The sequence below is a fragment of the Ogataea parapolymorpha genome, chromosome II (genome assembly GCF_000187245.1).
Source record: "Ogataea parapolymorpha DL-1 chromosome II, whole genome shotgun sequence".
Taxonomy (NCBI): Eukaryota; Fungi; Ascomycota; class Pichiomycetes; order Pichiales; family Pichiaceae; genus Ogataea; species Ogataea parapolymorpha.
This window is the reverse complement of record NC_027865.1, coordinates 946,011-972,646: the sequence shown is the minus strand read 5'-3', so window position 1 is coordinate 972,646 and position 26,636 is coordinate 946,011. Positions and strand designations below refer to the sequence as shown.

General features: G+C 44.6%; 14 protein-coding genes across 14 annotated transcripts; 5 read left to right on the top strand and 9 right to left on the bottom strand.

Moving 5' to 3' along the window:
• Positions 1–54: 54 nt before the first annotated feature.
• HPODL_05060 (putative transporter) lies at positions 55–1,803 on the bottom strand (the record flags this gene model as incomplete). The annotated part of the gene is made up of 1 exon (XM_014081422.1): positions 55–1,803. One exon carries the CDS (start codon positions 1,801–1,803, stop codon positions 55–57), a length of 1,749 nt encoding a protein of 582 aa, XP_013936897.1.
• A 1,179-nt stretch (positions 1,804–2,982) lies between these two features.
• On the top strand, positions 2,983–3,876 carry HPODL_05059 (uncharacterized protein; the record flags this gene model as incomplete). The annotated part of the gene is made up of 1 exon (XM_014081421.1): positions 2,983–3,876. One exon carries the CDS (start codon positions 2,983–2,985, stop codon positions 3,874–3,876), a length of 894 nt encoding a protein of 297 aa, XP_013936896.1.
• A 61-nt stretch (positions 3,877–3,937) lies between these two features.
• HPODL_05141 (putative secreted protein) lies at positions 3,938–5,630 on the top strand (the record flags this gene model as incomplete). Its single annotated transcript, XM_014081420.1, has 2 exons — positions 3,938–3,971; positions 4,006–5,630. 2 exons carry the CDS (start codon positions 3,938–3,940, stop codon positions 5,628–5,630), a joined length of 1,659 nt encoding a protein of 552 aa, XP_013936895.1.
• Positions 5,631–5,811: 181 nt separating this feature from the next.
• On the top strand, positions 5,812–7,125 carry HPODL_05058 (uncharacterized protein; the record flags this gene model as incomplete). Its single annotated transcript, XM_014081419.1, has 1 exon — positions 5,812–7,125. One exon carries the CDS (start codon positions 5,812–5,814, stop codon positions 7,123–7,125), a length of 1,314 nt encoding a protein of 437 aa, XP_013936894.1.
• Positions 7,126–8,189: 1,064 nt separating this feature from the next.
• Positions 8,190–9,239, bottom strand: HPODL_05057 (putative lactonohydrolase; the record flags this gene model as incomplete). Its single annotated transcript, XM_014081418.1, has 1 exon — positions 8,190–9,239. The coding sequence occupies one exon, from the start codon at positions 9,237–9,239 to the stop codon at positions 8,190–8,192; it is 1,050 nt and encodes a 349-aa protein (XP_013936893.1).
• Positions 9,240–9,446: 207 nt separating this feature from the next.
• Positions 9,447–11,159, bottom strand: HPODL_05056 (allantoin transport; the record flags this gene model as incomplete). Its single annotated transcript, XM_014081417.1, has 1 exon — positions 9,447–11,159. The coding sequence occupies one exon, from the start codon at positions 11,157–11,159 to the stop codon at positions 9,447–9,449; it is 1,713 nt and encodes a 570-aa protein (XP_013936892.1).
• A 1,294-nt stretch (positions 11,160–12,453) lies between these two features.
• HPODL_05055 (beta-glucosidase I) lies at positions 12,454–14,964 on the bottom strand (the record flags this gene model as incomplete). Its single annotated transcript, XM_014081416.1, has 1 exon — positions 12,454–14,964. One exon carries the CDS (start codon positions 14,962–14,964, stop codon positions 12,454–12,456), a length of 2,511 nt encoding a protein of 836 aa, XP_013936891.1.
• A 1,663-nt stretch (positions 14,965–16,627) lies between these two features.
• HPODL_05054 (uncharacterized protein) lies at positions 16,628–18,169 on the bottom strand (the record flags this gene model as incomplete). The annotated part of the gene is made up of 1 exon (XM_014081415.1): positions 16,628–18,169. One exon carries the CDS (start codon positions 18,167–18,169, stop codon positions 16,628–16,630), a length of 1,542 nt encoding a protein of 513 aa, XP_013936890.1.
• A 448-nt stretch (positions 18,170–18,617) lies between these two features.
• On the bottom strand, positions 18,618–20,144 carry HPODL_05053 (putative pantothenate transporter; the record flags this gene model as incomplete). The annotated part of the gene is made up of 1 exon (XM_014081414.1): positions 18,618–20,144. The coding sequence occupies one exon, from the start codon at positions 20,142–20,144 to the stop codon at positions 18,618–18,620; it is 1,527 nt and encodes a 508-aa protein (XP_013936889.1).
• A 285-nt stretch (positions 20,145–20,429) lies between these two features.
• HPODL_05052 (uncharacterized protein) lies at positions 20,430–21,719 on the bottom strand (the record flags this gene model as incomplete). The annotated part of the gene is made up of 1 exon (XM_014081413.1): positions 20,430–21,719. The coding sequence occupies one exon, from the start codon at positions 21,717–21,719 to the stop codon at positions 20,430–20,432; it is 1,290 nt and encodes a 429-aa protein (XP_013936888.1).
• Positions 21,720–21,847: 128 nt separating this feature from the next.
• Positions 21,848–23,272, bottom strand: HPODL_05051 (uncharacterized protein; the record flags this gene model as incomplete). Its single annotated transcript, XM_014081412.1, has 1 exon — positions 21,848–23,272. The coding sequence occupies one exon, from the start codon at positions 23,270–23,272 to the stop codon at positions 21,848–21,850; it is 1,425 nt and encodes a 474-aa protein (XP_013936887.1).
• A 223-nt stretch (positions 23,273–23,495) lies between these two features.
• HPODL_05050 (uncharacterized protein) lies at positions 23,496–24,470 on the top strand (the record flags this gene model as incomplete). Its single annotated transcript, XM_014081411.1, has 1 exon — positions 23,496–24,470. One exon carries the CDS (start codon positions 23,496–23,498, stop codon positions 24,468–24,470), a length of 975 nt encoding a protein of 324 aa, XP_013936886.1.
• Positions 24,471–24,562: 92 nt separating this feature from the next.
• Positions 24,563–25,717, top strand: HPODL_05049 (Protein STE50; the record flags this gene model as incomplete). Its single annotated transcript, XM_014081410.1, has 1 exon — positions 24,563–25,717. The coding sequence occupies one exon, from the start codon at positions 24,563–24,565 to the stop codon at positions 25,715–25,717; it is 1,155 nt and encodes a 384-aa protein (XP_013936885.1).
• Positions 25,718–25,736: 19 nt separating this feature from the next.
• Positions 25,737–26,603, bottom strand: HPODL_05048 (putative ribosomal rna-processing protein; the record flags this gene model as incomplete). Its single annotated transcript, XM_014081409.1, has 1 exon — positions 25,737–26,603. The coding sequence occupies one exon, from the start codon at positions 26,601–26,603 to the stop codon at positions 25,737–25,739; it is 867 nt and encodes a 288-aa protein (XP_013936884.1).
• Positions 26,604–26,636: the final 33 nt, after the last annotated feature.

Here is a 26,636-nt window from a genome sequence, read left to right as displayed (position 1 = left end):
CGTGATCAGATATCATTTTCCTTTTTTATTTGGCTATCTCGGATATAAACATATTTAGTGCTCAAATAAGTAATCCAGTCTTTTGTTTCCGGCATTTCTATGAGTAGCCAAGTACTCCTCCTTTTCCAATTTAGACATTTTATTCCACCTCGATCTTTTGTAATTATTTCTGCTGATGTAGTAGAACTTGGTCAGCACGAAAAGCGAAATGTTCAGACAACATAATCCAATGATCACCTGGTTTCCCCTATGATACTTCGGAGCATCGTCGCTGCGGTAAATGTAGCTCCCAGCTATTCCTGCTAGCTGGATTCCAATGTTTGACATCGGTGCAGAAATTGCTCTTGTTCTCACCGAATATGACAAACGCGAACACCAAGACACGATGATTGCCTGAGCAGACGGATTTCCAATTGCAAAAAACATAATTGCGTACTGAGCCCACGGACTCAAAGTATCAGCATGAACATACTCCACAACCACCACTATCAAAATCCAAACTTGTTGCAACGAACAGACGAGAGATCTCTCGTCAAGCACTTCAGACAGTACCGTAATCAAAACGATTGTGATACTGGTCATCAACTCAATGGGAATGTTCAGATAGATAATTGGATCCTTTCCAAAACCAAGGGCTTTAAGATTGATGTTCAGGTATGCCTTAATAGGATTTTGGGGAATCTGGAACACGAACGACAAAATCAAAACAGGCCACAAATCGAAGTCTGACAGACTTCTCAGGAACTGTTTGAAAGTGATTGCTTCCCTATTGTGCATACCCGATTTAGACGGATCGTCTCTAAGTAATCTATTTGTAATGATCTTCTCCTCAGTTCTTGTGAAAATGCCCTTAGGATTAAATTTAGTTTTTGTTTGAGTAGGGCCCGGAACCATAAAGAAAAACGAGGCAAGACCTAACACTAGTGTGATCAAGCCATCAAAAAGGAAAAGCCATCTCCATCCCTCTTGACCATTGAGATTGATTTTCAAGAACCCAATTGAAAGCAAGTTACTGATAATACCAGAGGCAGCGTCAGTTAACCAAAACAGCGATAACCGTAATCCCATCTGATCACGTGTGTAGAAGTACGAGAGATACTGCACAGCATCTGCAATAAATCCACCTTGAGCAATACCTAGCAGAAATCGAGTTGCCAGGTACGATTTTGTCCCACTTATGAAAAATTGGAACAGGGCAACCAGGCTCCAAGCCGTCACCTGAATTGGAATCCACCAGTCAGGTCCAAAACGTTTTCCAATCAACTGAGAAGGAATCTCAGAGATAATAAATCCAACAGATCTCAAAGTATTGCCATTATTGTAGTCATCCGTGGAAAGGTTGAGATCTTTAAGAAGTCCTCCAGCAACAGCAGAGCTCAAGTTTCCTCGGTCCAGATTGAGAGCGAAAAATAGTAGACAGACCATAGTCAGAATGCGAAGATCAATCTTCCTGGTAAGCTTACGCTCCTGATCATACGTCCACCTGAAATAGGGATCAAAGCTATTGTAGTTCTCGTAAGTTGGAGGAGGGTAGTATTGTCTAGCCACCTCAAAGTCAGGGTCCTCAAAATACGACTTTCTGGTGGCGATCAGGTGGCCATCGTTTTTTCTTTTAAACACTTTTGCAAGGTTTTTTAGCTTAGGGAGTAACTGATCAGTCACGATCGGCACATCAGCAAGTTCGTCAATATCTGTTGGCCTATACTCGATAACTTCGATACTTTCTGTTGAGTCGTTCTGACTAGGGTGGAGCTGTACCTCCTCGACGACAACACCTTTCCGTTCTTCAGTGTCGGACTTCATTATTTCCCTTTAAACGCAGTCATTGTCCACCTTTTTATATAAGCGAATGCTGCAAACTTGGTCTCCATTCACCGAGAGCCTCCTTTTGCGCCATAATTAATTTTCGACAAAAAAATGGTAGCCACAAATGATTTCAGCTGATCAAGCCTGCATGAGGAGAGAATTCTCTTCCATATACGTAATACGCCACAAAATCCAAGCGTCGTCTACCGGCGCCGAGATTTGTAAGCTGCAGTATCTTATCGGAAAACAATCTTGAGCGCGGGGAATACTTTGGCTAAACATTATTCTTGTCTTGACTCAAATATTCTTTTTTTCGGAAGCCATGATTTTCTTGCACATTTCATTTGGTATAGTTTTCCAATTTCTACTATCTTAGCTTCTGGTACTATAAAGTACTTTTCTTTGTACAAAGCGTTTTGTTTAGCTGCAATGGATTGTCTAGCTTGAACACAGTCAAAGCGTTTTCGCTTCTTAATTGAAATAGGATTTTGGTTTTGTCAAAGCATATCTTCAAAAACGATTTCCAATCGAACAAAATCTCAGATCCTAGAAACTGCACACAATAGGTGACTGGAAATTGCTCAGTGATGGACGTCTGAAACATTTGAGACGTAGGTTTCCACTACGAAACCTAGCGCAGGTTGGATGTTCCGCAGACGTTATCCGCATGGGGTATCAAAAGATGAATATGCTTTCATCATAGACTGGTGAAGGGGAGTAAAATCTCTAATATTGCATGTCCTCAAGTTTCAGTACACACCAGATGACCTGTAAACATAGAACGAGCTGGGACCTCTAAGCATATAATGCCAAAGCATATTATCACCTCATAAAATATGAAATATATGCAGAATTTTTTATGTGGCTACACTTTGAAACTCTATGGTCTTCAGTCTATACTAGAATATCTCTTTGTCCTCAAATATTTGCATATATAGAGTCAGGACTGACGAAAAACGCGAAGTTCAAAATAAAAGTTATTGCACCTTATCGAGGTGCATGAATTTTGGCCGGTTTGAGGCCGGAAATCGAAATGAGAAATAAACCTCGGAGAACGCAAAATGGCTGAGAAACATTGCCCAAGTGGCCAATCCAGTCTTTTCTGAGCCTCTATGACTACGTCGGAAGTATATAAACATCCTCCGTAGTTGTGATTTTTCAAAACTGTACCTCAGAATGACCACCACTATTGAAACAACAAACAATTCCTCACGCTCTGTTTCACTTCAGCTCCAAACTTCTGAGCATTCGACCGCCATTGCTATGGGGGACTTTGAATATCCGTATCGGGTACCAGAGATCAAAGATCCTCACATCAAGAGAGACTGGTTGTTGAACCAGATGGCTGGCGCCTTCAGGATATTCGCGAGAAAAGGCTTCAACGAAGGCCCTGCAGGTCATATATCCGTTAGAGATCCAATTGAGCCAAGAACGTTTTGGATAAATCCCCTTGGAGTTCATTTCTCTCTTCTGACTGCTGAAGACATGGTAAGAGTTGACGAGCACGGTAATTATGTTGGCGGAAACAAAGCTCCAATCAATCTTGCTGGCTTCAAGATTCACTCTGCTGTTCACAAGGCGCGGCCAGATTTAAACGTTGCATGCCATGTTCATTCTGTCTGGGGAAAAGCGTTTTCTGCACTGGGACGCAGACTCGACATGCTGAATCAAGACGCATGTATTTTCTATAACAACCACGATGTCTATCGGAACTTTGGCGGGGTGGCAGTGGAAACGGAAGAGGGAGAAAACATTGCCAAGGCTTTCGGGCCTACCAATAGAGCTCTGATCTTACAAAATCATGGACTCATCACAGCCGGGTCCATTGTTGGTGAAGCCTGTTATTTGCTGTGCTTGATGGACAAAATATGTGAGACCCAGATCAAGACAGACTCGGTCTACGCCTCGGGACTGTATGACAGAATTGTCATCCCCGATAAAGAGGCATCCTTCACCTACAGTATAACAGCCACCTCTGCGAACCTTTATGCGTCTTTTTGTAGCGATTACGAACTTGAGGTTCGGCTGTCTGCGGGAGCTCTAAAATCCATGACTTCTTATCATGAATAGATTATATAATCCAAAAACAGTTTTAAGAATATTTCAACGTTATCTCAATTACTGAGACTTCATGGCCAATCCCAGGAGACAAGGCTGTTTTTGCTGTAAGTCCCAATAGTTGACCTACTAATTTTGTAGGCCGCAAACGCAAGATTAAGTGCGACCTTTCAAAGCCTACCTGCAGCAATTGCTTGCGGTCGTCTTATGAGTGCGTCTACGGGGTACAGGCTATCCCAAAAGATTTCAAGCTTCGCAAATTGGCCAAAAAACCAATTCGGTTTGTGGACCCCAATTCCATCAATTTTCGCAAGCCCGTCATATTACTCACCGAGCCCGCTACCCTAGAGCTCGAATCAACCAAGGAAGCCAGGGAAGATGCATTGTATAGAAAATATCTTGAAACTTTGGGGTGGCATCTCGGTGGATGGTCCTCATGGATGTTAGGGGTCGATTTCTCCGCTAATGATGCACTTTTATACGATGCCTTTGTAAAAGGGTTCATGGTTGCCATATCGCCCCAACTGGCTCACGAGAGCTTGCAGCCTTCATCGGTCGTTATTCCTCGCGGCCTTCACAATCCGACCTTGAGACACGTTTTCTATGCCTGTGGTGCCACATACCTGTCGTGGAAGCGGCCTGAATACCGTGAGTTTGCTGAGCAGAAATTCCTGCAGTGTATGAAAGAAATGCAATGGTTTTTAAACCAGAATTCTTTGGTCGGTAACGAGGACTGGCTGCTTATTTGCATGGTCACTTTATGTCTTCGCGAGAAGTATCAATGTGAAAACACAGCCAGAAACGCTTTTTTCCTGATAGCCTCTTTGCAAATCATAGAATGCTGGCTGCTCAACAAGAGTTTGCCTTTTGAGTCTTTTAATCAATTACTGGACGCTTTGGTCCTCAACAAGACAAATTTCAAAATGCTTCCCATGGTTAGAACAGATCCTGAAATCAACGATGCTACTTACTGGACAGACGAGCTTTCATATATGCTTCGCGAAGGTGATGTCACTAATCTAGAAAGGACTATCCTGGAGAGCTTCTTGTATAATTACTCGGTTACATTGTTTGCATGTGAGGCTTCAGTTGTTGACTATATCAAATCACCTTTCCAAGTCTATGCCGAGCTCAAACCGTATCTTTTGCCTCCACTATATCATTGTCCTGCTTGGTGGATGAACAATCCGATTATGGGTGCAGCGCTATCTGCATTCGAGCTCGCAGCAAAAACAAATTGGCTATCGCTGTTTTTCCCCTTAAATGCCAAGAATAAAATGGTTGCAGAAAAACTACTGACCTTGTCGAAATACTACCTCCCTCCAGTACTTCCGGAAAACGTAAGGTTTCATGAATCTGACTTTGTTCAAAGGCGGCTGATGGAGAGTTGTTTGATAGGCAATATCGTGGCAAAGGCTTGCACCATCTTGTTATCCAAGTTGCTCAACCCAAGATTACAACCTGATGCCCCTGAAATACAGGAGGAGATCGACATATTTTTTTCAAATTTACGCAAACTGAGTCCACATGCTCAATCATCTGGACTGTGCTCGTGGCCTTTCGCTGTTGCAGGTTCTGCAGTAATAAAGGAAGACCAAAGACTCTACTTGATAGAGCGGATAAGGACTTTTGGGGTCATGAAGAAATCTAGTGGTCTGATGAGTGTCATGCGCTTTTTGTTCACTACCTGGGGCAGTGACACTGACCCTGGCCCAGGATGGGATGTCCTCCTCGATAAGGAATACCTTCGAAATACATTTCTTTAGCCCGCTGCCGCTTGAGCCGTTTCCGACTATTTTTTCTCCGAGATTATTTTCTTTTTTGGGATGGTCGTGCTCACATAACATATCTAATCTCTTGCAAATGTCTTATCTGTTTAAGAATGCCGAACTCTATATATAAGAAGGATCGGAAAATTGACATTCTTCATTGCAAATTATCTTCAGAATGATATCCGAAAACTTCAAGATTCAAGAGTCAGAGCTAATACAAACCATACATTCCACAGCTCAGAAGTTTGGAGCACATGGAGTATGGGGAGACGATCCCACAGAAACAGGAGTTTGTAGGCTTGCTTTGACGGATCTTGACAGACAAATTAAAGATTGGTTTATTGAAGAGACCAAGTCGCTAGGATGCACTATAAAAGTTGACAACGTTGGTAATATTTTTGCAACGTTCCCTGGAAAGCACAATGATCATCTTGCGACCGGGATTGGGTCTCATCTGGATACGCAGCCAACAGGAGGAAGGTACGATGGTATCTACGGTGTTCTTTCCGGTCTACAAGTTTTGAGAACGCTTAAGAGTAACGGCTATATTCCAAATTTCCCCATTACTCTTGTCAACTGGTGCAATGAGGAAGGTGCACGTTTTCCAATGAGTATGATGGCCTCATCTGTATGGGCTGGTCTAACTACGAAAGAGGACGTGTACAAACTACAAGATGTGTTTGATAGCAGTATAACTGTTAAAGATGAGCTAAAGCGAATTGGCTATCTTGGTGAAGTCGAATGCAGTCACCGTTTCAATCGTTTAAAATGTCATTTTGAAATTCATATAGAGCAGGGGCCAATTCTTGAGGCTTTGGACAAAAAAGTTGGTGTGGTCACAGGAGCCCAAGCATTTTCGTGGATTGAGGTTACTTTTGAAGGTACCGCACAACATACTGGAACCACGCCATTGGAATTTCGTCAAGATGCGTTGCTTGCAGCTTCACAAGTGATCTGGAAGCTTAACGAAATGGCCAAAACCCATGGGGGATTGGCGACAGTTGGCAAGATCTCAATAGGGCCAGATGTTGTCAATGTCATCCCCGAGAAAGTTTCCTTTGTAATTGATTTTAGACATTGTGACGACAATGTACACAAAGCGATGGAGTCAGAAGTTTTCGATATTATTGAGCAAGCTTCCAAAAATGCGCTAGGAAATGGTCGACCATTGAAGTACTCCACAAACCTGCTTATCCATTCCCCTGCATCGCATTTTGACAAAAAAATGCTTGGAATCATCAAAGATTCTGCTTCGAGCATTGTTGGCGATACCTTAACCCACGAAATTGTCAGCGGTGCAGGCCATGATTCCTGTAATACCAACCATATTGTACCAACTGCCATGATATTTGTCCCTAGCAAGGACGGCATCAGTCATAACCCTAAGGAATACACCAAGCCAGAAGAGATATTTATAGGGTTCAAAGTTCTGCTCGAAACAATCTTGCGGTACGATGCTGATCGCTTGAGCGAGCTTCAACCTAATTGATGCTTTGATATTTTTTTTCGAGACATCAACCTTTAATGGATCAGCATATGCGAAAAGTTTCTATGAACAGGCTCTTTTCCCAAGTCTTCTGTAGAAGCTTAATAACCCAAAAGAGCAGGCATCAAGCTGGAATGAAGAGTTCTTAGGGCCTTCTAGCATGCAATCTATGAAAAGTTACTTGCTACAACATCTGTAATTACGCCTCAAATGTCCGCTCGACCATCATCATTACTGGCATTTTTGAGCAATGAGCATGACTCACGAGGTTGTAGCTGTCTTAGTATCTTGCTTCAAAACTGTAAATATCTGCCCGCTGGCGGCACTGTCAGGCTATCAGTTGGGTCTTTGGCATATCTCCAGCGCTTCTTTTCGTTGTGGTAGCCAGAGAAAAACAGTTTCCTCAAAAATGTTGACGGGTGATAATTTCAGAGCCCCATTGAGTTCATTCTATTCTTGCCATTGATGGTACAAAAACTGATGGAAGGATTTCTTCGTCATTGTGATATCTGCAATGCAATAGTGATTGTAGAGAGACTTTTTTCTTAATACGCCTCTCCCAAAAATTCAGTCTAACTTTGTCATCTTGATGCTGCCGTCGACATTGTTTGGGAATATACGATAATCTTATCATGATTTGTATCTCTGCTGATTGAGAATGAGTTGATCAGTGAGCAGCCCTTGGAAGATAATGTTGTCAGACTCATCGTGCGATCAAGTTCCAGCATTAACTGACTTTATAAGTTTAGTAATGGTCATTTTCTAATTAAGCAATTACAAACTTGGACTATAGACGGATTAAAAGAGCTAGTTAGTTTTTCGTAACATCTAATGTGGCCACCGTGACTGATTATGTTGTCTTTATTGTACATGCATCGAGCTTAGCGATATCGATCCCTTGATCTCTGCATGGCGATTACATGCATAGCTAAAAGGGCTAAGGAGAGGTGCAAACAGTGTTGAACTAAATTTCCAGATCAGCACTTGCCAGGTGGAGGTCATAATCAGATTGTGAGCACAGTGTAGTCTTTGTCAAGCTTAGTGAGGACATAAATAAATATCTGCATTCAATAGCACTCCACATTCACTAAGGCCCCTTTGGTACCCAAGCTGCAGAAAAACAAGTGGAACTCTGAAAATATCCACATCCCGCTTGCAGAAAAACAGAAGTTAGCACAGACCTCTCCAGTAATGATTTTCCCTATGAGAATCCCATCAGGATTCCAAACATGAATGCCATGCCCACAACCTGAGTACACGTTTCCATGGATGTCGCATTTAATGCCGTCTGGAATTCCATCATCACAGAACGCAAAGACACGCTTGTTGAATAGGCGTTTTTTATCAACAACGTCATATTCGTAAATTACGCTTGGGCTTTTGGGATTATGAACAAAAGATCCAGCTGTTTTGCTCATCTTCAGGGCTCCAGTGTCGGTAACATACATTTTTGTATAATCATGATTGAAACAGAGTCCGTTGCACATATCAAACTGGTCTGCGACCACGCAAAGTTCACCGGTCTCAGGATTGAATCTGTACACTTGATTTGGGAGCATAGCTTCCTTTCTGAATCCTTGCTCGAATCCGTAGGTCGGATCCGTAAACCATATATCACCGGTTCCATGATGCACCACAACGTCATTTATCGAAGAGAATTCCCTCCCAAAGAAATTATTGATGAGTGTTTTAGTGTCACCTGTGACAGGATTGACCTCAATCAGTGATGAGGGATGTGTCAAGTCACCCTGAGCACAATAGAGAATGTTGCCTTTGTGCTGACAAGCGCCATTTGCTTGAATCACTTCAGGATAATCAAGTTCCTCAACCTCGTGGGATTCACAATGGACCCTGTAAAGTTTGATGGGACTACCAGAGCTGTAATTTGATGTGAAATATATTGAGTTTGTCTCCTTGTGGTAAACTCCAGCTTCGTGAGCAAATCGAAAATCCCGCGTCTCGAGGCAGGTCAATTCAGGAGATAAGCCCAAAACCGAACGAAACCTTTCATCAAATAGGTAAAAACCCGGTTTGGCACACACTGCTTTCGCGTAGTCCAGATCCACTAGCTGGCGTTTTTTATCAACCTCAATGATATCTCTATAAGTTTCTCTCATTGACTGGGGAATTTTATTCAAGATAAACAATAGTACATTTGATTACCTAAAACAAAATTTACGGTTTAATATTAAATAAAAAGTAGCACGGAAACCACGGAAAAAGAAGTGCACAGCACGTACCGAGTCAAAGCGAAATAAAAGGTCTCGTACACTGGATCATGTCAGAAGGTCTACATTAGAGTAAAACGAGTATCATTAGGCATTCTAGTCGATGGTTTTTTCGCGCAGAAGGATCTGGTCGTCCTTGATTTCCTCCACCCTGCCGCTTTCCACATCGCTGGCTTCCGGAGGTGTGACCGCTGGATTGCCAACTCCATTTATAGGAGCGTCGTCCTCAAAGAATCCGTTATACGGCACCATATATTCAAAGGTGGTTGGCGTATCAGCATGGTTGTCTGGATATATTTTTGGCTTGAAAATGAGGCCAAGAATGATGTATGTTGTGAACCCGATGAGGAACGTGTACAGCCAACCACAGTTGAAGATATCACTCACCGTCTCATTTAAAATGTTTGGGTGATAAAGTCGGACAAACCCAGGGAGGGCAATCACCGGAGAAATGATCCATGCGAATAATCCCCACATGTTGCAACCGTGCCATTTCCAGTACAGTGATCCTGGCTTGGCCGAATAAAGAGACGGAACGTGCAAGTTGCCCTTTCTGAGCACAAAAAAGTCCGCGAGAATGCATCCCAGAAGCGGACCCATGAAGATGGAATAGGAACTCAGGAAGTTCAAGAGCGTTTCAGCAGAATTGACTGTTTTCCATGGAACCAGAGCCCATGTCAGCAAACCAATGAAGATTTGCCCCCGGACAATAGAGAAATATCTAGGAACCAAAAAGGCAATATCTGCAGCAAACGGAATGGAGTTGGCAAACACGTTAGTACCAGCAGCAGAGAGCGAGAATACCAAAGCGCACAGGAAGATGGCAGTACGGGTTTTTGCGGACCACTCGTGATCCAGAATTGCGTTAAACATATCCCAAATACTCCAGTAAGACTCGCCATAAACTTTTTTCAATGCAGAGTTGCAAGCCATACCCAAAATCAGAACGAGCATGGTGGTGAGGATCACACCAACAGCCTGAGGAATTAACACATGAGATTTTCTTTTAGCGTAACGAGCAACATCTGGCTGATTCACAATCATAGGAGAAAGCGCACCAGCAACAGAATTGAAGACATACATCCACTTGTTTCCGGTTGAAGTGTTGAAAGTTCCTTTTTCGATCTCAAAGTTTCCAGCTCCGCCTGCCTTCACCATGCAGAAGATAAAAATTCCAAAGCACGCGATGGGACTCAAAAATCCCTTCACCGTGAAAAACCATCTGATTTGACGTGGATGTAAAAACATAAGAGAAAATTGTCCCAGCCAAAAGACCAAGAAGACAACCATCTGGGCAGTGGTGATGTCAGCGCTGGCAGGTAGGCCGTTATGGAGATTCACAAAGCGATGGCCGAAAACACAGCGGAAGCAGACAACAAAGCACATTGCGCCGTTATAAGTATTGACACTGAACCACATAGCAGCCACAAACATACGGGCCAAAACAAAGAACTTTGCAAGTCTAGGACCAAACACACTTCTGGCCAGAACAGGGTATCCAATGTGGTAGGACGCACCGGGCCAAGCACTGGCTGTCACCATCAGAGCAGCCCAGAAGCTGGCAATAAGAGAAGCATAAATGACCTGGCGGTAGTCAAGTCCTGTCGACAACACCAAGGAGGGGCCTGTGTTCCATGCTGTAACTGTGAGAGAATTTTGAAACCAGACAATGAAGTAGTTGTACATCTCCCAAGTTCTCTCCTTTGGCGGAGTCGGGTTCAAATCATGGTTAGAACGTAACTGATCCGGGTCATTTTCTGAGTCGTCTCTGATAGAGATCAACTGCTCCAGCCTTCTTAGACGATCCATGAAGAATGCTGGAGGACTTTTTTTTTACTTATCTGAAGATTTTTTGACGGATGCCGTTTGACTTACTTTTTAGGAAGGGAAAGGTGAAATTTTGCATATTCAACAATAGAACGACTTTTTGGTCGTTCGGCATTCTCAAATCTCTTCCTCATTTCACTCAAGGCTTATCTCCTCTGTAATGCCACTGCTGCTGTCCAGCCAACCAAATCTTCAGCTTGTGCCGACTGCTGTTTCCGAGATTGTCAGAGATAACAGGTTATTCTTTGACAATTGATTCTACAATGTGAACATGCACCATTTACTCCGAGTCGCTGTTTGTCACAGGCAGGTTTGTCGCATAAAGTTGGTACTTTTGGGGTACCCTTCAGCCTCTATCACGAGTCATCGCTTTTCGCGAGTAATAGGGAAAAGTGTGATTTGAGTGTCATAGCATCTGTTTATCAGAAACTGGTTGCGGGTCCAAAAATTAGACAATAAAAAAAGAAACGACATTTTCTGACAGCTACATTATTGCAGGGTTCAAAAAAGAGCTGGCTTAATGAGGAGGTCTTTGTAGGTTTCTTTGACACTTTAGCATGGCAAAAGCTGCAGGCTCCGTGGAGACTTCTTTGCCGTTGGCCTGTTCTTACTTCACTGACGGCTGATGAGATTCTTGCAAATCTGGCTCTGCGGAGTATCTTGTCCGAAAATAGACAACGACATCGCTGAAATTTTCATCATGAACGCAAGCCATGGACACCGGTCTTACCTTCCATGGGGATGCAAATATGAAAAGGGCATATCAGTTTATGGGACAAAAACCTACGATTGGCTACAACAAAGACTATTCAAGAGAAGCGTCTGAGCAACTAATGTTTTGCTCGGTCACCGCCATTTGCAACCTATCGGAAAATTATTCCAGTCTTATTCATACGACCTTTTAAGTTCTTGGCCATAGTCTATAAGAGGCTCTAGAGACAGCACCTATGCCTGTACAGTAATATGAATAAAAGCATCAATAGACTTATAAGTGCTTCCGACGGCTACGCTGCATGTTACCTGGTGTTCATTTCGGCAGATTATTGAGTAGCATACCAATGCAATGATTAAACCATTCTTGAATCAGTGCATGATTATCAGTCAGCTAATCTTTTTCTGGGGTCGTTAGTACACAATTTAAGCCCGTAAATACAAAGCTACACCATTAAAATTGTCCTTGTATCAAAATTAGATGGACGGTAGCAGAGCCTTAATTGGATAGCTATAATCTACGCGAAAATAAAAGCACACGAATCATGTCTTTTATGTGTTTATCCTAAAGACCACTCCAGAGCAGAGGCTTCTGAATAACAAACTTTCCAATGAGGGCATCCATAGCATCAGAGGAGTTTCCAATAAACACGCCATATTCTCCGCTTTCAATCGACCATTTTTGTCTCTCTACATCAAAATAAGAGCAGGCGTACTTGATTGGGACGGAAATGGTAGTTGTGATCTTTTGGCCAGGTTCCAAGAACACCTTTTGACAGCCTTTAAACTCCTTCAGTGGGCGAGAGACAGTAGTGGTGGTCAAAGGGGGAATCACGTACAACTGTACAACTTCAGCCCCCCTCAATTTGCCAATATTTTTGATATTCAAGGTGCAAACCAAGTTGTCCGCTGCTACCTTTACATCCAGGCCATCAAAATTGAAAGCTGTGTAGGATAATCCGTAACCAAATGCAAAAAGAGGCTCGCGGCAAACTTTTTCGTAATAGCGGTACCCAACAAAGACATCCTCGCCATAAACCACTTTTCCCTTGTCAGATTTGAAATTCAAGAATGATGGGTTGTCTTCGCATCGTTTTGGCCAAGAAAGAGATAGTTTACCAGATGCATTTACGTCCCCATAGAGAACATCCGCCATAGCATTTCCGGACTCCATACCATTGAACCAGCCATGAACAACAGCTGGAATTTCATCTATCCATGGGAGAGTGACTGGGGTACCTGATAAGTTTACCAGAATGATATTTTTGTTAACCTTCAGAATCTCCTCGATAAGGATGCCTTGAGATTTGGGCAAGTCCATATGTGGTCGGTCGAAACCCTCACTTTCCCAATCACTGGAAGTCCCAACACAAAGAATCACTTTGTCCGCTGTCTTTGCAAGCTCCACAGCGTCATTGATTCTGTTTTGATCTGTAATTTTTTCCCCGATAGCGACCGTAAGTGATCCACCTCCGTTTGAGGCTACTAAATCCAGCGTCTCCAAGGTGAAAGTTGGAGCGGACCCAAACTCAATTTTGAATTCAATTCTTTCATCCTTTTTCATGTGGATTGTCTTGGTGTCACCTAGTGAGCTAGCACCAATGGCAGCAAAGCCCATCTTTTGATTGGTTTTATCATCAATAAATAACTCCCCATTGATGTAAAGCAATGCTGTTCCCAAACAGGATAAATGTATATCGTAACTCATATCCTTATCAGAAGTGAATTCTCCTTCAATGTCAAAATAAAATAGTGAAGAGTCAAGCTTTTCGTGATTGTAGTCGAACAGCAGTAGTTGCAAGGAGTCATATCTGAACTCTTCAATAAGGCTCCGGTCAGGTGTACCAGGAGCTTCCTTGTATACCTTGATCCGCACTCCTGGTTCTCCCTTGTATGAAGCCAATTTACCCAAATCAAACATATTGCGAGCAATGTCACATCCCATAGAGTATGGCGGCTGCGAGCCAATTTTATTCGAGATTCCATCATAAACAGAAATCCCATAATAACAATTGACCGAGGCTGACCCTCCTCCATACATTCGTGGGATTCTTGCATTTGGTCCAATAACAGCAATTTCATCCGAAGGCTTGAGTGGCAGGATCGAACTTTCATTTTTTAGCAAGACGATAGCTTCGGAAGCTGCTTTTCTCAACAAAGCAGAGGTCTCAGGAGTGTTGTTCTCAGAATCTTCAGGAGCATTTTGCGGTATGCTGGACTTCAAGGCATGTTGAACAAGCTTCAAAATATTTCTAACACGAATATCAATCACGTCCATGTTGATTTCTCTTGAAGATATCGCATGTATTAAAGCGTCGTGTTTACGCATGAGAGGATACCCGGGACACTCAAGATCTAGTCCAGCGTCCAAGGAGCTTTTGATGGAGTAGACTCCAAACCAGTCAGACATGGTAAGACCATCCCATCCCCATTCTTTTCGAAGGATGTCGGTAAGAAGCTTTTTTGACTGCGAAACATGCTCTCCCATCACCTTGTTGTATGAGCTCATAACACATTTGGGATTGGCTTCCTTAATTGCAATCTGGAACGGTAGCAAATAAATCTCTCTCAATGCTCGATCCGAAAGTATCACGTCAATTGAGTTTCTCTCGTCCTCAAGATCGTTACAAACGAAATGTTTGAGAGTAGCTCCAATGCCCTGTGATTCAATACCTTTGATAATTGCTGCTGCAGCAATTCCGGAAAGATATGGATCTTCGCTGAAGGATTCAAAACCCCGACCCCCCAAAGGTCCCCTAGCAATATTACAAGTTGGTCCCAGAATAACATGGGCACCCTTGTGACGAGCTTCTTCGGCCATTAATTTGCCTAATTGCTCCAGAAGTGGCATGTTAAAGGTCGCTGCCAGGGCAGTGCCAGAACTGAAGCAAGCGGAGGGCACGGATCTGAAAAACTTGGTTCCTCTCACACCGTTAGGACCATCGCTGAGTCTGACAGAGGGGATGTTCAGCCGATCGATGTTTGCTGTGTGCCAGAAATCTTTCAATGAAAGTAGCTGGACCTTTTCTTTCACATGTAATTGGCTCAATATGTCATCCACGTCAAATGTGCTCATACTTGAGGAGATAATGGGGTTAAAATAAATTACTTGCGATATATCTCAAAGCGCTCCAGCACAACAATAAAAATGTTGTGTTTTCCCCACACTTTGGAAAGATTCTAAATTTGCAACGCAGCAGGGATAATTAGCTCTTGATACGATTTTTGGTCTATGTTTTAGTCTGACTTTTCTCTCTTATGACAATTACAAGACTAGAGTTCTGAAAGTATCAAACACTTGAAGTCATGTAGAAATGCCAAAAGTGGGCCTCTCCGGAGGTTTCTTCGCACAATATTCTCCAAAGTTTTGGAAGTCATCGCTTTGAATGCAGACCATACATAAGCGATCTCGAAATAATGGAAAGAGGAAGAGGCAGTCAACGGTACTTTCAATCCAGCATCCTGTCTTCAGCAAGTCTATATGCTGCGTACTTGTTCTATGTAATACTACCTCGAGAAAGCGAAATTACATTTCAAATGATTTGACTGATCTCTCCTGCAGCTGAGGCCCAAAGCTGTACCACCCAGAGACATTTAGTCAGATCTTGATATTGAAAAGAGCAAGATCCAAAGCAACTGCACTCTATGAATACACGCCTTCAAAATAATTGAATTTGCAATTTGCAACCACATCAGTATAAATATATCACGAAAGCAGTTTGCGAAGTACTTCTCTTGCAAATCAATGGCTTCTGAAGGTACTCTTTTAATGGCTCCCATATCCCGCATCCAGCAGCTTCAGTCAATTCTGGGCTTTAAAATCGCAGCCTTCGATGTGCTGAGTCACATTTTTATATTCTCTCCGATTCAGCCTGAATTTAGTGCTCCAATTGAGAGGTTAGATTGCACTCTTTTCTCGAAATAAGCATATTTGATGTCGTCTTTGTCTCTTATTTCAACGAAGCACATATTATCCACTGGTCATCAGTTTTTACTGCAATTAGACAATCGACATCTACCAGATACCATTAGATATCGCACTGGAAAATATTGTCGCTCTGAGTTGGATCAAAGGTTTTATGGACCACGATGTAGCAGGACATGCAAACAAGTTCATGTGAAACTTGACCAAGCTGGGGTTTGCGGTTAATAGTAGGTCTACTCAAATCTCTGGGGATTTACAAAGGATTGCTATATTGGACTGCTCCTATTTATTGGGAAAAGGCCTATATTGACAACCCCAGCTCTCGCAAAGCTTTATTTGACGAGAAGCGGTCAAAATGTAATAGACAGAATTACATTTGGCTACTCAATAGCTTTAAACTGCCCAATCTCTTCTAATCACGATCAGGATCCTCAAGATTACTGAATTATGAGACTCCATTCGCGTCTAGTCCACCTAACTGTAGAAATCTCAATCGTTGCAGCATAGAAACCCATTTTGTCTACCATTGCCTTAATTATCATGCCGTAAACATTCCTTCAAAGTTGGCGGCTCCATTAGCTCTTATTGCCTCTTCCATTTTTTATTATCGTGTATTCTACTTGTGCGGCTAGATTGGAATTTTTTAAATATGCAAATATCTTATCTATATTTTTTCCCAGACTGGTACTGATAAAATGCGATTTGAGTCACGATCGACACTTTACGGCCTTACAGATTGAAATCTCTATTTTTTAGAGTCATGCAGTTTTGTCTAATACTAGTATTGTCTCTATTCTATCCTATTTATAGCATCTCACACTGGCTGGAGTTTCCCAGATATAACTTTGTAGAAGTATTCTCTAGAGGCCTTTTTAATGGCAGCTATGTCGACACTGCCATTCGTATCAAAAAAGTTGTACCTATCTTTAGGACTATAGCTGTGGATTTCGTTGTAGAGATTCAGAGCAAAGTCCGGCATCAATAAAGAAGCACCATTCCTCTTCAGTTCCTCGTAGTGTTCGATCCATTCCCGTTGCTTCTCAGGCGGAGGAAGTTTCTTAGCGTTGGTCCAAACACCTGCTATTGCTATTGCACTGACTTCAGAGAGTAGGAAAAACAGGGGCGTCATTGGAAGTCCTATATGGCATAATGTAGGATCACCAACTGCAAAAGTATATAGGTATAGGTTCCGCACTATGTTCAGCTGTCCTTCTCTGTCCTTCTCGGAGCTTGGAAGTATCTTTGCGTATTCTTTTCCCTCGTTCTGAGGCACATTCAAAAACGGATAGTAGGTGTGGTATCCAGTAGCCAGAATCACCTCATCAAAATGCTCTTGTTTTCCGTCATGGAACCTGACATAAGTCTGGGAAAAGTGGTGTATTTTCGGGTGTAGCTTAATGCCAAATTCTGGATTCTTGAGCACTTCTTCTATCCAATTTTTGGCAGGACTCTTCTCGAGGTTGAAGTCCTCAATCCTTGACACGTTCATGCTCACGTGTATTTCCTTGCACACAGGCACAAGGTATTGCATCATGTCAACGGCACTCACGTTGCTTCCAACAATCAACACCTTCTTATCCTTATAGTCTCTGGCATTTCTGTAGCTCTTTGCATGTCTGACATTGCCGTTTCTACTGGAATATTCGGGAAGTCCGGGGATCTTGGGGAAGTATGGAATATTGAACTTCCCAACAGCAACGACGACCGCGTCAAATGTCTCTCGATACCATCTTTCCACGCCGTTCTCAGTGTTGACGACAGTCAAAACCCACTTGCCAGAAGCCTCATCCTTGTACATCTGCTCGATCGACGAGTTGAATCTGATGTACTTCTCTAGATCGTTGATCCTGGCAAAATCTTTGAGATAATCCAACACATGATGGTGCATCACAAACGGATGGAAATCGCAATCGACACCACTTTTCACCGGTGGACCTGAGGAGAACCTCATGACCGGGATTGGAACGTTTGTGTACAGCCCGTCATACACGCCACTCGTATTCCATCTATGAGTCTGCTTGGCTTCAACTTCGACCGGCTTTGTGCTGTCTGTGTTCTCCAGATCGGTTGGAGGATCCCTTGGTGGACGAATCCCTAGAGGAGAATAGTAGTTCTCAACATCTGTGGGGAAGCCCTCGTCAGCCTTTTTGGTGTAGTTCCAGACTCCACCAATAGAATCGTTTTGTTCGAAAACCACAATCTCCTCGAAAGCAGGCTCGTCCGGAAGCTCATGGTGCTCTTCGTCTTTGGTGATTGTGGATCTACCTGACTTCGACGTATGAAGAAACTCGTTCAACGTGACAAGTCCTCCAGCACCTCCACCAATGATAGCCACTTTATTTATCGAGTTTGTCATGCCTTACAATGAGAAATCTAGCTCTTCAATATATATACATACAGTGGCTCTCCACAAATCAGGTTATGGATCTGTGGCTACCACCAACAGCAATAATCTTATATGTCACGTGATCTGTATCAATCGGTATTTGCAATGCAGGAGTTGCGCCATGGAAAGGGATATAATTTCCCCATGCATTTCATGCACGCTGTGGGTGTCAAGCACGAACAATCGCACGTGAGCGTGAATGACAGCTGTGGACGACCAGTCATATTGCAGCTTATTAATTCCATCCCCATTTGGCTAAGCGTACGCACCCGGTCAACCGTAGTCCAGCTTTGACCTGAGCACCTCAGCTCCTCATACAAGGTCTTCAATTAGCGTTTTCAGTTACTTCAGACAGCACTAGTCTATTTTTATTTCGCTCGATCTAGGTCAGTCGACTCTATAGCGTTAAATAGTATTTTTAAAGGGAGCTTGACGAGACGAAGTGGGCAGCGGCTTCAACTTCGTCTTGCTGTGCCTCCAGCAACGCCTTTCTCTTAGCGTCTCTCCTGGTGAGGAACCAGGCAGTAATTGTCATCACAAGTCCCAGACTTGCCAGGCCGGCGTTATATCTAAAACCGATCGGGTATCTTGGGGCGTCCTGAGCATTCCAAACGAGAATAGGCACCCAAGCAGCCGTCACGTACGCCAGAGTGTTGGTGCACACCACTGTGAAGTTTCTCTTCATATCGTTGCCGAATAGCAGCCGGTTCACCCACGAGAAAATCTGAGGCTGTCCCCAAGCGGTCGGTATACCGACAATAAAGTAAGCTGCCCAATGAGCAGGACGCGCAATGTCCCACGCTGCCAGCATGGAGCTGCCGATGATCATTAGCACAAAGTAGAGGCCAACCAGAACGTAGTTATAAGTTCCACCAAAGTAATCGTGCACGTGCGAGAACACCAAGGTAAGCCCAATACCAGCACCATACAAGATGGACGGATAAGTGTTATATTGGCTGGATGGCAACTTGAGGTCTTGTTTCATCCAGGTGGTGAATGTAGGCTGACTGATGGCAGCACAGGTGTTGTTGTAGCACAAAAACAGAACTGGGAACACGTAGATGTGCCAGGTTCCAAAGAACTCCTTGAGACGAGCCCAGCTGTACCTGTGTCTGGTCTTGAGCTCGGCCTTCACCTGGCGACGTCTTTCCACTGCAACCTGTTTGTCTGTCTCGTTCAAGTAGAATGCAGTTGTCGTGGAAGGAGTGTTAGGGTCCACAAACATGGTGTAGATTCCAACCGGAATCGAAATCACGGCGTCAAACACAAACATCCACTTAAATGGCTGCAACTTGGACTTTGAAAAGCCTCTCAAGATAGCTTCCTGAAGAGGGCCGGAAATCATACTGGCAGCAATACCGGAGCACGCAAAGTAGGACGATCTTTTCGAAAGTTCACTTGGACTGTACCACGAACCAAGCAGATATTCCAGACCAGGGAAGTATCCTGCCTCCAAGAATCCCATTAAGAACCGGAGGGCGTAGATACCGTTGATTTTTTCTGGTCCGCACGCAACCATCAAAAGGGTCAGCGCGGACCAAATAAGCTCCAGTCCTCCGAGGTAGTAACGAGCAGAAACTCTGTGTAGAATAATGTTGGATGGAATGGCACCAACGGTGTATCCAACGGTCCACAGAGTGATCATGTAGTTATACTGGTTCTTGTCCATGGTATAGTACTCCTTCATACCATTAACGTAGGCGGTGGTCACATTCGACTGGTTCAAATTCTTGATAAAGTATCCCAGCATGGAACTGGACATCAGGAAGAAGTCCAGCTTCAACAAGAAGCGTTGCTCCCTCGGGTCTTTTTTGTAGCCGTCCCAAATAAGGGACAAAAGTCTGTCCTTTCTGGAGAGAGGCTTGTCAACAGACAAGTCAATCTTCTGAGAGCTAGCGCTGTCAAGTTCACTGGTGGTAACGAAGTCGTCTTTTTTGATGGACATGCTGGATCAACAGACAGATCATTCACCCTTTATCTAGTTGCAAAAAAAATTAGTTATGGCTTCTGAGCCGCAAAGCCTGCGAGCCACAATGGTAGCCACAGAAACCACTGTTTAAGAAAAACTGCATCAGTATGCAACCCTGCCTGTGGCAGCTATCAAGAGCTGCCTCAAGAGCTGCCTAATCAGAAAGCCTCAACTGGCTGGTATTACTAATTCACATATTATTGTGTATTGGTTGCATTCATTTTTTTCAGATTACAAATCTTACCTCACTACGCACAAAGCTTAGAAGAAATCCTTTTCGTCCAATGGCAATCCAAGAGCCTCTCTTTGAGACTTTGACTCTGGGTCAAAGTATGGCAGTTCAGCCAAAGAGGTGACTCTAGTTCCGTGACGAGACTCCTTGCCCTCGTGGTCCCAAGTAGATCTGTGCTGAGACACTCTGTTGTCCCAGATAGCAGAGGTACCGTAGCCTGGCTTGGAAGGAGTCCACTTGAATCTGACCTGAATGTCTGCGTTCTTCTCGAAAACTTCAAACAAGTAGTTCAGGATCAAGTCAGACTCAACAGAAGAGAGACCAACAATTCTCTTGGTCATTCCTCTGTTCACAAACAAGGACTTCCAACCGGTAGCTGGGTGAGTTCTGATGATAGGGTGAACTCTCTCAATTTTCTTTGGACCAGAGAATGGATTCTTTCTGTCCAAGTATCCGTGAGCAGAAACGTAGACAGCTTGTTTGCCGTCAAGGAATTTCTTGAACTCCTCAGACAGCTTGTCGTAAGCAGCATAACCAGATGCCCACAGGGTGTCACCACCAAACTCAGGGATGGCATCCAAATGCAAGTGAGTCAGCCCAGCTGGACGCTTCTCATGCACCAAGTCAGTGTGCCAGACCTGAGTACCTCTAACGGCATTCTTGGTAGCATCAAAGTTACCCAGGTTGTTGTTCTTGAAAGTCAGACCAACGCCAAGGGACTTCTGGAAGTAGTCTTGCCAGATAACAGAAACACCTGGCAAGCCGTTCACCTGGGAAGCTTGAGGGTGCTTCTCAACACGTCCCCAGTACTCACCAAGCTCCAATTGCTTTTGAGGGGAGAGTTTCTGGTCTCTGAAGAAAACAACAACTCTCTCAGCAACCAACAAGGCCAGCTCGTCTTTTTGCTGGTCAGTCAGGTCCTCAAGTTGCAAACCAACAATCTCGGTACCGATGTGGTTGGTCAAGTGAATCACCTGTTTGGCAGCACCAAGAAGAGCCTTCTTCTCAGGGTCGGCTCTCTTGGCACGCTCAACGTACTCGTAATCGTCGTCACGGATTGCAGCAGCCTCGTCGACATAGACTGGAATAAGAGACTTGTCTGGTCTCGAAGGGTAGCCCTCAGAAATGTCAATGCCAGCATCAACAAGACGCTTTCTAGTGGATTCAGGAAGAATCTTCAATCCGTCAGGATCAGGTCCAAAGTGACGAGTGTCATTTGCATTGAGACCAATAGCGATCTCCTTGGAAGATCTGATAAGATTCTCAATTTCCTTATCAACTGGAATAGCCTGGAGTTTGAGTGTTGTGGTAGAAGACATTTTTTGATGTTGGTTTCGAATTAGAGCAGCCACCGCTTTTATATTACTCCACAGAGTATGTGGCTACCACCCACATGACTTTTATAGAGTGATAATTTCTGTGGCGCAAGCCGCCTCGCCGCACAAGGTCAAAAAAATCCACCCGAGTAATTAGTAATAGCTAGCAATTCTTGGTCGAAGTATCGGAGTTTAAGGGCAGTCACGTTTCTATGCATCCCGTGAAGCTTATTGATTTGTAAGCCTCCCAGTTGGGAAATGAAAAATTGACTCCACAATTCATTGAACAATATTTTCAGCTGGGGGCGGGAGCTACATTGTATAGCTTTTTGCAACAATCTGAAATTGGCACTCGAGACAATCGACGATTTGCTATGCTGGTAGCGGATCTGGTTCAGGATCGAACGGAACAAGTTGATGCAAATTTGTAGTGGCTCAAAGAACGAGTACCAAGCAAAATTGGAATATGAGGGAATTAGCAAAGATTGTATAAGATAATGGTCAGTCCGATAAAACGCAACCAACCCCACCTTATCTGTTGCCAATTCGATGATGAGTTTTAGCCTGTCAGGCAAGGAAGCAAGCACTGCAATTGCGAGCTGTATAAAGTCGCTTTCTTTTTGCGAGGTAGCGGAGTTTGCTAATTTCTGGATTGTAGCGGAGCAGGCGATTGCAAGGTTTTCGACATCCATTTTGAATTTTGCCGCTTGGCCTGAACTGGTCGGCTGGTGGCTGTGTTTTCCCTCCCAAACCTCGTTACAACACATACACCAGTGAGAGACGCCGCAGAGTAGAGCCATGCTCGGATTAATTGAGGCCCCATCGGCGGACCAATTTTCGCTTGGCATTTTTGTGTCGACCAGATTTCTTGATGTAGCAGGTGGAAAATCGTTTCTCAGGGAAGAAAAACAATCCAGCTGCACAAGCAGCCACCAAAGTGTTCTACGAAGTTGGATCTCTCCAGCATCTTGAATCTGGTGGTACGAAACTGGATCTCTCTGTAGCTCGAGCAAGTTCGAAATATTTAGTAACGTCGATATCGATCCAAATGGGTTTTTAGGCTGAACAAACAGCAGAATTATCAGGGACTTGCACTTTTGTAAAGGAGGCACAATGCTCAGATACCTGAACACCAGGTCTATCAGCGCCTGTGATGGCATCTTGGTGATTATCGTGGCTGAATAAACTATTGTGAGTAGTTCGAGCACGAAATGGTCATTATTTGGCCACGGTTTCTCATACACAGAGCAGAAGTGACGGATATCAATAACAGGAACAAACGGATGAACTGCTTCCGAATACTTGGACAGGAGTTCATCGCACTTTGCTCTTGAGAACTCTTCTGGCAACTGGAACGTGCTTGTGGGCTTGTGGGATTTTTTCTCTAGGTCCTCAGAGGAGGTATTGGGTGTTGGGTAATCATGAGCTGCTAGTAAATCCTTTACTTGCGCTGACGGAGTGTTTATATTCTTGTTTTCCTGGCGTATTGCTAGCGGTTGTCTGCTGTTTCCGGTAACTTTGAATTTGCCTACCCCGGGAATGGGTTGTTTGGGCATGAAAAGGGGGATAAAATAATGTTTACTGATTTTTGTATGTACAAATAATATATTTCATGCAACAGGTCACATGGGCACCAAAGTCCGCACCGAATCCGCCGAGTCCACAAACCAAGACTAGTACACACGCTGTGACTCAAAGCTGCTTTGCTCTCAGATTGCCCGTTTTTGCACTGCCTTGTTTTCATTACCTCGGCCGAGATTTCGCGGAATAACTTACACAATGATTCCTCTCTGGATAGACTGTGATCCTGGCCAGGACGACGTTGTGGCGATCACGCTCGGCGCGCACGATCCGCACTTTGATCTTGTTGGTGTGTCTACCGTGCACGGAAACGCTTCGATGGAGAACGTGACCATGAACGCACTGAAATTTCTCACTGTGATTAAAAGACAGGATGTGCCTGTGTTTCCTGGCGCTGCACGGCCGTTGGACCGCGAGCCAGAGTATTGTCCTGAAGTCCACGGTCCCACCGGTCTGAACGGGAGCGACAAGCTCCCAGTTCCAAAGATCGCCGCCAGAAAGCCCGAGGAGTTCTTTCCTTATCTGAAAAATTTCATCGAGACCCGGCCAGGCGAGCTCGCTCTTGCCGCGATCGGTCCGCTGACCAATATATGTCTATTTTTCGAAAAGTACCCGGAGCTGAGAAGCAAAATCCGGTGTCTGAGCATCATGGGTGGGGGTCTGGCCAAATTTAACAAGAACGGGTGTTCTGAATTTAATGTTTTTTGCGACCCCAAGGCTGCGAAGACTGTTCTCTCCGACCCCGTGTTGAGCGAGCGCATGATTCTTGCTCCTTTGGACTTGACGTCTACAATCCGGGCCTCGTTCGAAATCCGCCAGCGGATTCAGGGCGATCCTGCTACAGCTACAGAGTTCCGCAAGATGATGTACGATCTGGTGCAGTACTTCTACCACATGGTCAAGGCCAGACAGGGAGAGGGCTACATTGGGCCGAGCGTGCACGATCCGGTGGCCATAGCGGCAATTTTGCAGTATTGTGGGGTAGAAGACTTAGGGTACAAGTGGAAAATGGGCTATTTGGACGTTCATCTCGGAGGGGAGGAAGACGGCAAGCTAGAGTTCACCGAGGCCGATCACGGCGTCAAAGTGTTGTACGATGTCAATAGGGAAGTTTTCTGGAACGTTCTACTCAAGGCGTACGACAGGGTTGACGAGAAGTATAGAGAAACATAGATCCTTGGCAGCTTATGTCATGGGCTAGAATCAAAAAAAAAAATTAAATACGTAAATAAATTGTATTTTTAGTGTACTTGATTTATTTTCCCATGTCAAATGTCCAACGTCCACGGCCAACTTCGATAGTCCTTGCGCATTCCAATAAAGATATCACGTCGAACGATATTGTTTCCTGGAATAACGACCAGATCCTGCTGTGGTTGAGAAACAAGGACTACTCGATCGATGTGATTGATCTGTTCAAACTTCACAACATCACGGGCATGACATTGCCGTTTTTGAACACCGAGGAGCTGCGCGACATGGGCATTCAGCAGCTCAGTCTTCGGCTGCAGCTGATGTCTGATATCAGCGATCTGCTTATGAAGAAGAACATGAATCTGCTCAAGTTCAACACCGATCCGCTGGCTGCAGAGCTGCAAACGCTCGTGGTGTCCACGAATTTGGTGTCGACAATCGCCAACTCCGTCACTGAGGGCCTACTTTCGTCCAACGGAGGCACGAGCCGCAAATTAACGGAACAGTTCAACAAACTCAAGGAAGATCTGCTGCCTGTTCTCAAAGAGATCAAGGACAAGAAACCGCTCCCGACTCCCGACAGAATGTCGCCTACTCAGCTCTCGCACCACCAGAACCAACTACAGACCACGATCGTCCCGCAGTCGATCCCAGCCCAGGCAGCTCTGAAGAAACAGCACTCTGCTCCCAACACGTCGGGCCTGCGCAGATCCATCACGTCGCCGCCAATCATATCGCCGATTCTGCCAGAACAGAGCCAATTCACCGGTTCCAACCCCAACCTAGCCTCGCAGTCAAACCTTTCTGTTACTCAATCGCCGCGCTCACCATCCAAGTCTGGCTCTTCGCAAAGCGTGCCGAGATACCACAAGCCTAACAGACTTTCGATGTCGCAGTCGATGGGAACGTTGCCAACGATGGGCAGCACCAGCGCGGCGTCTGAACCCCTGAAACAGCTGCGTGCCAAAACGGAAGACCCTTGTCACAAAATACTCCAGGCAGCCATGAAAAGACACAACTTGCACGTCTCAGACTGGAAAAAGTACGCTCTGGTGATTGTGTACGGCGGAGACCAGGAGAGAGTGCTTGGATACGACGAAAAACCAGTGGTGGTGTATCGGGAGCTTCAGGAGCTCGGGCTGAACCCTTCCATTATGTTGCGACAGGTGGAAGAGTCAGACGACCTTGACTCGATGAACTACGAGACTCCGGGCGGAAGACTGTAGCTGATTATTGTTACATAGTCTAGAAAGGCTTGAACTGCCGTTTTTCCTTCATCTGGCGCACGCGTTCCTGGTCCTCTTTGAATTTATTGAGCAACTCATTCATCTCCTGCTTTTTGCGCTCTCTGATCTGGAACTTGTAGAAGTCCTGTTTCTCCTTCTTTTTCATCTTCTTCACCACCTTTTCGTCCTGCTCCAGGTCTGCAGCGCGTTTCAGCGACCCGAGAATGCCGTTTTTCGTTTTTCTGTGCGATCCAACAACCAACGTGAACCCGTCCTCGTCCACCATCGATTGCATATTTGTCAGCTCTTCCTTGAGCTGCTGTTCGCGCTGCTGGAAATCAGACATCACCTGTGCCACCTGGGCCGCCAGCTGCTCCGAGTCCAGTTTTTTAGAAGCCGTGTACCGTTTGTAGCCAGTGACGAGCTCTGACTTCCACATCGGGTACTTTGCGCTCGAGGCATTCACGAGTTTCTTGATCGCCCCAAAGGCCAAATTCAACGCATTTTTATCCACAAATGTCACCACCGCGCACCCAACAGGGATCTGAGGGTGCTCTTCTTCGTGCGTCATCTCCTCGTTGGTGAGTTTGGTAAGATTGATCTCGTAGTCGTAATTTATCATGTTCCGCTCGCTATAGTGCTCGTTCGTGGCCAACGACTCCACAATGGCGCCCATGGCAATCGTGCTGAAGACACTTCGCACGGCCTTCACAGTGGTGCCCACGGGTATATTGACTATGAACAGAGACCGGGACTGCGACTCCGGCAACGACTTAGTGACATGTTTTTTCACAAACATGTAGTGCAGGGTCTTCTTGGTGTGCGCTGTGGCGTCGAAAACGACAGGGAAAACAGTGTATCCCTTGATCTGGAGTGGTGGAGCCATAAAACAAAATTTTCAAAATATTTTTTTCTTCCA